This window comes from Leptosomus discolor, chromosome 2 (genome assembly GCF_034619465.1).
Source record: "Leptosomus discolor isolate bLepDis1 chromosome 2, bLepDis1.hap2, whole genome shotgun sequence".
NCBI classification, from domain to species: domain Eukaryota; kingdom Metazoa; phylum Chordata; class Aves; order Leptosomiformes; family Leptosomidae; genus Leptosomus; species Leptosomus discolor.
This window is the reverse complement of record NC_141392.1, coordinates 122,391,713-122,402,659: the sequence shown is the minus strand read 5'-3', so window position 1 is coordinate 122,402,659 and position 10,947 is coordinate 122,391,713. Positions and strand designations below refer to the sequence as shown.

Here is a 10,947-nt window from a genome sequence, read left to right as displayed (position 1 = left end):
AACCTAATGCAAAGGGAGATGTGGTCAGCTGAGCGAGCAGGGGAAGCAAGAACTGCTGCAGCTATCAAGCCAGATTTTGTACAGCATTTCAAGCCCTAAAGATACGTGTCTATGCCCTTTAAAATCACAAATAGTATGTCAGAGAGAGAGAGATTTGAACTGTAGGAGCCCATCATTTCTGCCTCAGAATCTCTTTTGTTAAAACTGGCTAGCAGGATGATGATGTCACGAGTGTACATACGCTTTAAACGTATGCTGGAATTCTCTGCTTTAAACATACGTAGGCTGAATTCCCAGTTGCAGCAGTGTCAGTGCTCCAGCCAGGGGGGGAACTCCGTATCTCAAGAGCTCCCACTGAGGTGACGAGAGCCAGGACTGCATCTGCAGGATTCCTGACACAGGGCAGGTTCTCCTGGGGAAGCCTTTGGGCATGCTACACAGAGTGCTCTGCCAGCAAACAAACGCTCCAACAGCTTTCACGGTAGAAAAGCTGTTATAGCTCAGCGAGCATCCGGTTCCTTTTGCTAAGAGCTCTTTTCACTTCTCATCGTGCTGTTTGTGATATGCAGAAGGCATCCTTCCCTGCCTGCCACATTCCCACCTAACCTCTTCAGGCTAACGCTGCTCGACTCCCTGTCAAGGTTGTGTTTTGAGGAGTTGGAACTATACCTCAGACAGAGCAAGGAACTGTAGATCTCTACAAGACGTTTCGATAGCAGCCGCTTTATCATCTTTTCCTGGCAGTGAATATTTCTTGCTACCCACATGGTTTTCTGTCTGTATTGCTGGAAAGCTGCACTCTCAGCTGCATTTATTTGGTAACATTTTCTGTTCAACCTATGGTTTTCTCTGATGGCTGTTTTACTGATAGAGCCAAGAGTTTGCAGATAGATTGCACTAAAAAGTCAACAGTATAAGAAAAAAAACCCAACAAAAATAATAAATCCTCTTTTAACTATAACTGTTTCCCTGAAAATAGTTTACATGTTTTTATGGTTAATACATAAATCTATCTATTATTTCCTCTAAAGTGGAAATTCTTGAAAAAAATAGCGTTGTTTTTTTTGTTGTGTAGCTTAAAGACAATATTTGAGAGTTGCTTAAAAATATATACTTAAACTTCTGTATTTGACATAAGATACGCAGTAACAACCCCGCGTGCTGCACTCCTACTCATTTGGACCCATGAGTGAGCCCAAATTTCAACCTCTGCTGTGAAACCACCGGTGCACTTCAGCGAGCTGCAGCTCCCTGGTTCTCCACCTTTGCAGCCAAAGAGAGACGCACGTTGTCTCTCCCACTCCACATCATTGACACCGGATTTTCGGTGGAGTTGTCGGTGCCGAAGAAATGAACTCGCCAGCCACCCCAGCAGCACTGCAATTGTTTAATTTCACGACGGAAAGTTTTGCTGAAGATGTAGTAGATAACAGGGTTATACGCTGTCGAAGATTTGGCAAACAGACAGGGCAGCAGTGTCACAACGGGCTGCAGGGAATCGCTGGAGTTAAATATGGACCAGAAGCTGGCTGCTGCGTACGGTGTCCACGAGCTCAGGAACCCGACTGAGATGAGCACAGCCATCTGAAAGGGAAAGAGGGCTTCAGTTCTCAGCTTGCACTGACAGGGTCTGATACTCAGGCACATGGCGTGTGGATGAAACCCCACCTGAACCAGCTGAAATACCTGAAAATGGATGCTTGCTACGTTGTGATGTGAGCACAGGTAACACTGCACAGTGCACATGGGCTTTTACTCCCACCGAGCAGATCTACACTGTGGGTTTCTTGTGAGGCAGTTGTTTTCATTTCCTTCCCTGGCTCTGGCTGCAACATGTCACGGGAGACAGAGCCCAACCAGACAGTATAGCCTATCAATAGTCTGGCCTCTAGAAAGCTTGGGTCAGTTCTGCTTTTCCACAGAAATGGGAAATCGAAGGGCTTATTTGAAAAAATGTGATATTAAAAAATCCTGTTTCCATACAGAATTTCTATGCAGCACTCACTCAGCTACTCAGTCAATTAAAGATACCTAGGATGACAGAACAAGACCTCCACCCCAGCTACAGCATGAAATGATTCAAAAGCAATTCCAGCATGACTGGAAATCTGTATGTCCATGAAAATCTTGGATGCAACCACCTAACAACCTGCATTGTACCTAAGCTGTATTATCCTGATCAAGCCACTGAAACGGCAAGGTTTTCAGCAGCCCCCTGCCCCTCTGAGGAGTGCAGAGTATGGGTAAGACTGGAACCACATCTCCATCTTTGGTCAATACCAGACAAAAGCAATGAAGGGTCATCGTGAGCCACGCATGCGCAGAGCCAGTTCTCTGCAAGCTCCTGGTTACTGCAGAGTCTTCTCGCCACTGGGATAACTCACCCATGTCAGCTTCCTCTCCAGCTTAGCTGCGTTAGGGATCCTGTCAATATTCTGGATCTCTTGGTACGCTTTATGAACCTTCCAGGCGATTCCCAAGTAACAGGCAACGATGGTCAGTGCAGGCAGGACTGTGCACAGAAGGAACATGCTCAGGATGAACGAAAAGCCACTGGAGGAGTTGTGAAACTTGCTCCAGGCTATTGTACAAGAGATGCCAAATGGCTCCGGGCCATAGTAGCCCCAGCCTACCAAAGGCAGAATGGCCCAGACCAAAGAGTACAGCCAGATGAAAGTAATCAAGATGCAAACAGTGTTCTTGGTGATTTTGTTACCTGCAAGAAAGAGAAAGAGCATTCATATATGGATCTCATCTCAGCCACACGGTTTTTGCCACAACTTCTTCTCAAACAGAAGGATGGTGGCAGCCTGGGCTGCTGCTGCATTTCCCTAACCTTTGGTCTGCTTGAGAAACATAACAGAGAGTGTCCGTGGACTGGGTGAGACCTGAGTGCTGCCCTCAGTACTGATCTAAAGTTTAGTGAGTCAGGGAGCTTTACAAGATCCAGTTAACTCCAAATGTACTGTACTCCCAGCCCAGGAATGCCAGGAGAATACTCCTTCCTGTCAAATTCCAGTGTGTCTGCTTGCACACAAATAGGAAGACAAGACAGTCTGGTCCAGCAAAACATTTGGGCTCTCCACTCTCAGGTATTTTCACTTGGTATTACTGAGAAGTAAGAAATCGCATTGTTTAATAAGGAATTTGATCAGATCCTTCTAGGAAGAATAGGGTATGATACTGGACTAAAAGTTGAGGCTTATTCCTACAGTCACTGAACTGGTACTCCACACCATATTCCACAGATTACCTCTCTGAACGTGATAGCCCAAATGCACCACTACAAGGTTACCCGAAACATGATTACTTACTGTTAGATTTGGATGAATTGGTAACAAGGAATCGAATCACGGCCATGGCACACAGTGTCATCATGCTGCAGACACCAAAAAGAAAACCCATCAGGGCATAATATATGCAGGACGCATCTCCTCCCAGCCAAGCGTGATTCCAGGCGGATGCAATGGCCAGCGGGTACATGCTGATTGCCATTCCAATGTCTGCTACCGCCAAGTTGACCGTAAGCAGCTCCGGTGACTTCAGGAGGGAAGAGCGTTTCAGAGCTGTAGCAAGGACGGCTGAATTTCCAAAGATTGTCAGGATGGCTGAAAGAGAAGAATCAGTACAGACAGTAACATCACATAGTAAACACACCTGTAAAAGCTGTTGACTATGCCAAGGATGTGAAAAATGCCGGTTGTTAGCCTGGGACTAAAGTCTAGAAGACGAGGCGGACTGGGAGGCTAGCCAGAATTCAGCACCTCCCAGCCAACACAGGACTGTGCTAATGCTTTGAAAACATGTCGGTTTGATTCTGCTAAGCCCTGCTATGAAACGTTGTTCTTCAGCTCATGGTGAGGAAACTTGTGCTCTTAGATAGCAGATAGGAAATGCCACCTGGATGGCATTTCTGAGAGCTTCTACACAGCTCAGCATCCTCACCACAGCACCCACTGTTTGGCTTCACCCAGCTTTTGGGTGTCAATTCCCACCTCCCTGCTGGACAGGGATTTCCCAGTCAGGCTGTGTTTCCACTATGGACCTGCTAGAGTAAAGAGCACTGCAGGTTTCTGTTCACAGCCTCCTGTAGCGCTGGCCAGCCTTACCCACTGGGGGGAAGTTTGTCAGATGAAAAGTAGACCATATCTCGCCCCTTCGTATCATGACACCATAGCTCTTCACTTCCCTCCTCATGCACAGCTATTCCCTTGTGGCTCCTACCTCCCGAATAGCCCGCACCCATTCGCTCCCCTCTCTTACAGTATCTTGCACAACACACTACCAAGTAAAATGGGCCTATCCACCTTCATTTTTCCCCAATAATATCCTCACTTACTTCTCCTTCCTACTGAAGAACTCCATCTGCCCTGCCTGCTTGTTCCCTCCTCTCATCTGGCATCCTCTATTTCCCAAAGTCTTCCCTCTTTACAATGTGTCTGGAGCCCCAGCACAAGCCTCCTGGACTCTGAGCTGCCTTGACAGTCGACATGTGCTGGCCGGGCAGCTCAGCGTCCTCGCTGGTCAAGCAGCTGAGAATGACTGTGTGCTGCTGTTCAGACCCCCCCACTATTCTGGTGGTCTCTGAGTGCAGCGAGACAGACCGCAGACATGGTGTAGCCAGAGGCATGCAACAGACCAGAGATTGCTTTGCAAAAGGCCCTGTTGGACATACATTATTCAGACGGGGCTTCAAAGCCTTCATGACAGCAGTGTCAAAAGTACACGTAGCAAACAACCCGTGTTCTCTTTTCTTTCGAGTGAACATCATGCTGGAGCTGCATTTTGATCAAAGGTTTTCCTGAGAAGGTGTTCTCTGAAGTCAGAAGTGAAATAGGGAAGCAGAAAAAGCTTCTGTCATGTTCCCTTGTCTCTGTGAAAGCAGAAAGGCTGCATTCGCTCACAGATACCCCATTATAAAGCGCCCACAGAGGAATTAATAAAGGCAAATGCAACAAAACGGAATAAATACATCGGCCTAAATCCAAGAACGGGCAGAGACGCCAAGAGAAAGCCTTAAAGAGAACAGAGGTACAAATCTGAGCCCCCACATCACTCATTCATTCACTTTCTGACCACATGCATTCACTTGGCGCCTCTGGGTGTGCTCGAAGAGTTCCCTGAGCTCTCAGGAGCTGTACGGCTGCACACACAGAGATGCCCCCTTGGGGTGGCTTGGCAGGGGACCGCTTGCTGACAGATAGCAACCTGAGGCTTGGTGGGAAGAGCACCCTGCTGCCAAATGACTGGGGCGTCCTCAGGCTTCAGGAGGAAAATTAACCCAGTTCACTTTCTTCTGTGTGAGCTCTAGCCGCTGCGTGAGAGGTAGGAAGTAGCTCTTAGTCTCATCATCGGGGTGGACATCCAGGCCCACCCTTTCTTTTACTTTGACAGATGCTGTTGCACTCCATCCTGCTGCCTGTGAGGCTGCTGGATGTCATGGGACAGAACTGAGAACTGCAGCTATATACTTACTTGTGTGTGAGGAAACAGCTAGCGCCCTGGCTTGCATTAGAAGAAAAATCCTTCGTTGCTTTGCAGATAGTGATTTTTCTCACCCTGAGTTGTACCCTCTGCTGCCAGCACAACTGAGGGGACAGCACAGTGCAGTGCAAGGAAAAGTGTGCAGGAACAGGGGTGAGATGTGAAGCCTAAAGCCCACCTTTGCTGCCTGAAGGCTCTCTATTAAAGCACATAAAAATGTATGTTTGTCTTTCTTAAATGCATTGCAACCAGGGTTTTTCAAATGAGCTGAAGGGAGGGAGGTATTTGCATCTTAGCAAAATTCAATTGGACTGCATGCCTGAACCTATTCAGCTCCTCTCCAAATCTACATCAGTAGTAAGCAAATCACCTGGGTACATGCAACAAAGAGACAAGGAAGAAAACGCTTAGCTAAAGCCATGCTGGAGCAGACTGGTACAGATCCCCACTTGTATTTCATTGTATATCTGCCTTCAGCTGGGCAAACAGGCCATTCCCAAAAACCAGAAGTGCTATTTGGAAACCCTTCACTATTTTATACCACTTTATCCCACCAAGACACAGCTGTTCTTCATGCATAATGAACATTCCCCCAGCAAGGGTCAGACCAAAGTTGCTCTCCCCCGATCAGTCTCACGAAACAGGCTGCCTTGTCTCTCAATTCACAGGGTTGAGATGCCAGGATAAGCGATAGACAACTGATTTTGAATACTTGTGACACTGCAGAGGCAAACTTATGCTGGCAAGTTTTCAGCATCAAAAAGACAGGCTGCAAATCTGAGAGAGGAGATTAATCCTGGCATCCAACCGACTCGAAGGCAATAAGCAGGAACCTGTGTGGAAACAGGTTTTCTATCATTTCCCTCCAGCTTCCTCTGGAGCTGCCAGTGCTGACCACAGCACAGACAGGGCAGCCCCGGCATGTCCACTCCTGGGCTTGAAGCAAACAAGCAGGCTGTGAAGGCAGAACTCACCTACGATCAGAAGAAAGACCCCAGCTCCATAATCCACTACCGGGTGGAGTTTGGAAATGTAGTGCTCCTCCATTGTCCCTTGTGGAAGCGGGTGGAAGTTTTAAATCAAAGGTGAAGTGACCGTAGGGGCAAAGAAACCCTTCCTCATGGTTTGCCTGCTGCAGATGTGAGCGAGGCAGTTGGGTGCTGTCAGTGTGAAGGAGGGACCCTTCTGCTTTCTCCTCTCTCCCTCTGTCTGGTGTGGTGGGGGAGAAGCCTGGAGTGAGGGAAAGGCTCCCTCCCTGGGGAGACAGAGTGAAAGCCAGGCAGAGCTGGTACCAGAGCGATCCCGCCTGCCTGGCAGAGCATCTCTCCACCCACCCCCTCCTCTCACACCGCTCTGCTCCTTGGCTTGTCAAGCGACTTCACAATGCAAATCCCTTCAGACTGCCACGGCTGAGCAAAAACAATTGTCGTTCAACCATCAGCAGCCTTGGGAAATAAATCCAGGCTGAAGGATCAGGCAGGGGAATGAAGGTTGGGAGTTTTGTTTTCCAGCTTTATGCTGTGTATGGGAAATATGAGGTTGGGGTGGGGGGATCTCTGTGTTGAAGTATTAGAGGAAAACTGTTTGCTGCAGGGGTTCAGAAGGGTCAGAGTCACCCCACTGAAGGCAGGACTTTTGGAGCCGCTCCAGGGCAGAACCAGAGGATGCTCAGTCTGAGGCACACACAGCCGCAGAGCACCACAGCAGAACCAAGCTCTGAGTTCACTCTAGTGACACTCCAGTGTTTTCACCTGGCAAGCAACCAGAGCAACACCTCACATCCAAGCTGACCTTCTCCTTATATTATCTGGGCCTGAAATCATCATAACGCTCTCTCAGCCTTTACAAAAAATGCTGTTTTGCTCCAGGCTCCAAATGTATGTTACAGGCTCCTCTACCAATTTACATACACAGGTCTTGATTTTGGTGCATGCAGTTTACAGGTCTGTAGTTGCAATGGCATAAACTTGACTTTTAGCCTGGGCAGCACCCAGCCAGCACATGGAAGAGCTGATCTATTCTAAATTATTTAATTCCAGTACCTGAATATGCTAAGCTGCATTAGCATCATTCTCTGCTTGGCCTATTTTACTCTGTTCAGACACAGGGAATTTTAAGATCCCCAAGAGCATGTAGGCATCTCATGTGCAATCCAGGTGGAATTTAGGTGCTTAAGTATAGCAGTAACAGCCCAAATGCTGAAATCCTTAGGAATCGGAAGACTTTAAAAGTTTTGAGTTTCACCAGAAAGCAACACTGGCCATGCACAGATACGTTGCCACCTTGGCTTTGCTGCATGTCTGTGTGCTTGTTCCCTGCTGAAGCTGTCTGAGATTTACAGGGTAAGGATCCCTTCACTGAAGACTTGGAGGAGTTTAATTCAGCAACCAAGTACATGCGACACAACACGTACAGCACAGGGCTCAGTAGCACTCACAGCCTTTTCAGGGCATCTTTGTCCTAAATGCTTAGCCATCCTCCATGAGAGAGAGAAATCAGTTCCCTCCTCTGGTTTCAGAGACCCGAATACATGTTTTTTCCTGTAAGAATGTTTCATTCTGCAGGTTATAGATGCTTTGGGGTGAGGAAAACTGCGTAACGGAGAGACGCTTTCCTCTCCACTTGAAGCTGCATTGCTCTACACCTAAGTCACAAGACTGAAGGGATAAAAACCAAACAGTATCTGACTCTCTAGTATGGTGCTGAAGGGAACTCTTGCTCCAAAAGCTGTTAATATATTTTGCAATGAACAGCTATGGCATAAAAAAAAAAAAATCTGCAGGGGTAATGGTAGTTCAGTATTGGCCACTAGCTACAGCTTCAAAGTGAACCAGTCTCACAGAGATGCTGCTCAAGGTGTAGTTATCACTTCAGAGAAACAAAATTCTTGTACCTGGGACCATGGCCCCACACCAGGATCCCCTACTGTCCTCACGCTGGGTGTTACAAGTTTTGTTCTTAGTAAATCTGCCTCCACCACTGAACAGAGAACTTGGGTACCAAATTCAGCACTAATTCTGCTGTCACAGACACAAACTTAATTTTTAAAGGACTGTGAGCACTACTAAGAGCACTAGGTGGCTTCATTAGCCCACAGCAATGCTCTAGTTCCCAAGTCATGATGCCAGGAGGTAAACGTAGGCAAGATGTAGCGGAGGAAAGCAGAGAAGGAAGTCCGTTTTTCCATCACAGAATAGACGGTGTAACTCATAGTATTATCAGAATGGAGATTTCAAGAGATGCTACAACCCAATGGTTCCCACCGTCAGAAACCACTTCCCTGTGCTAAGCTACTTCTTGTCTGAGGCTGGCTTCTGTGTAGTCAGCTCAAGTGTTTCTGAAAAATTCCCCCAACCCATCCCACATTGCTCCAAAGTCAGTAGAAGTACAATGGATTCTGCATGTGTTCATGGCATAGATAACTACTAGGAGCTGGAACGGTCCACTGGTTCTTCTCCAGAGCTTACAGAATGACAGAAATTGCTGGCCTGAAAAATCTGAACAGATAAGACAAACAGGTTGTGAGGATTCTGTTTAAACTGGACAGCTAGGAAGGCATGAGTTATGGGTAGAGAGAAGAAAAGACAGGCAGGAGGAACTTTGACTCCTGTCTGGGTGAACAGAGACTGATCTTCCAAACCTCGATCCAACAAAAAGAGCACACAGAATCACAGAATCACTGGGGCTGGAAGTCACCTCTGAAGATCATGTAGTCCAAGCCTCCTACTCAGAACTGGATCAGCAAGGGTGTACCTGGTTGGGTTTTGTATATGTCCAAGGATGGAGATTCCACAACAGGTGGAGCTCCTCTGTGGATAACTTGTTCAAGTGCCCCATTGTGATCTCATTCAAAGTCTCAGAGAGTTTTTGAATAAAGACGCCACCTAACTCAAGAAATCAAGCACCTACTCATTAGATGTTCAGTGCAGATGTCCTTCACAGAATGTTCCTTGGCAACAGATACTCAGCTGAATGTGGTTCGTTGTTGCAACGCTTCTCAGGCCTTGGGGGTTTAAGCAAGTGAGTATCAGTTTAGTCTAGGAAGGCAGGATGTATACAATATCAATTATAAAAGGGAAGCTCTTCTATCAGAAAAGGCTGAAAATAGACACATATGATGTCTCAAAAATATGGCTACTAATGAAAGTCTTAAATAGCTCGGTCAAATCAGTGTAGTCTGTTCAAGAAAGAGAAGTTACCATTTGATCCCAATTTGGGGAAGAGATATCTGCTAGAGTCAGCAAAGGACACAGTAAATCCTGTGACAGAAAGCAGAAGATTGCTGCATTCTGACCATTAATCCAGTACAGTGCACACAAACCCATGATACTGGTAAATTAAACTGTGCCAGATCACCACTGGATGCTGGAATTCAATCGTTCACCTTGTTAAATTCACAGAGCAGTTGCTGGCACTGTTTTGGGCTGGGCCAACTAGCACTGTCCTAAGGCATTCCCAGGCACAGATCAGCTTAGATGGGCCCAGGGCCATTCCCAGTAGGCGGTAAGGCCATCGGTTTCGAAGATGAAAGGACACTGTTCAGTTCCCTGGTACAGATGTTGCCCATGGGTTTTGCTCTTATCCTGGGTGCAAACATTTAGCTGAGAAATATATTACCAAGGTGCAGTCATTAGATGAGAAGCGCATGTTTTACGGGATTGTTAGTGGTCAAGTAGAGCTTATAATTCTGGTAAAGAAAACTCTTTGGAAAGTTTCCTGGCCTGTGCTATGCAGTCAGCTCACCTGATGTTTCTTTTTGGCCTTTCTTGGTGAAAACATGACAGAGGGCTCAGTTCAGGGAGCCTGATGTCACCCAGCCAGATCTCCTTCTTTCCCACTTGTTGCATGGACCATCCTCTCACTAATGAAATAAGATATTAAATTTCTTCAGGCAAGCAAAGAGAAAACAGAGGCAAGATTAAAACACTTTGCTGCGAATTTCATGGCTCCCTGGAGACCCCATTAGCTACATCAAGAGTCTAGTCCTCCTCCAACTTTTGTGGGCACCTTAGATTACACTGTGTAGATATTTCATGCTGGTTTAGATGGCATTTCATTTATTGTGAAACCCTGAACTTCACATTCACATGGGGTAGGATTACATCAACAGTTCAGTTACGAAATGGAAGAAAATAAAATAAATGATTAAAACCAAAAGAGTTGACTGATCCCAGATCCAGTGCATTATTCATGTGTCACTTAACAATAGCAAGTTGTACCCAGCATTATCTTTCTGCATGTCAGATCGATCTAGATTATCTGTTTACAACCAAAGCACAGTTAAAGTTTATACATCTTGACAGACTCAATTTTGGGGGAACATATTTTAGAAACATTTTGTGACGTTTCTCTTCAATTTAAGGAAATGCTTTTTAAATTAGACAGATAGAAGAATAAAGTTGCCACCTACTCGCTTCTGAAAGGTTATGTGAAACTACGAACAAAAAATGGACTCACCATGAA

At 46.4% G+C, this 10,947-nt stretch overlaps 1 protein-coding gene across 1 annotated transcript; it reads right to left on the bottom strand.

Moving 5' to 3' along the window:
- Positions 1-1,233: 1,233 nt before the first annotated feature.
- On the bottom strand, positions 1,234-6,531 carry LOC104344809 (opsin-5). The gene is made up of 4 exons (XM_009949044.2): positions 6,459-6,531; positions 3,315-3,608; positions 2,385-2,716; positions 1,234-1,584 (listed from the first exon to the last, which is right to left on the bottom strand). The coding sequence occupies exons 1-4, from the start codon at positions 6,529-6,531 to the stop codon at positions 1,234-1,236; spliced, it is 1,050 nt and encodes a 349-aa protein (XP_009947346.2).
- Positions 6,532-10,947: the final 4,416 nt, after the last annotated feature.

Excerpts from the sequence above, each read along its gene's own strand:
- LOC104344809 (XM_009949044.2), bottom strand. The coding sequence starts at position 6,531 with ATGGAGGAGCACTACATTTCCAAACTCCACCCGGTAGTGGATTATGGA. Across the intron at positions 2,717-3,314 it reads CAATTCATCCAAATCTAACA|GTAACAAAATCACCAAGAAC; the intron begins GTAAGTAATCAT and ends TCTTTCTTGCAG. Across the intron at positions 1,585-2,384 it reads TGGAGAGGAAGCTGACATGG|ATGGCTGTGCTCATCTCAGT; the intron begins GTGAGTTATCCC and ends TTTCCCTTTCAG.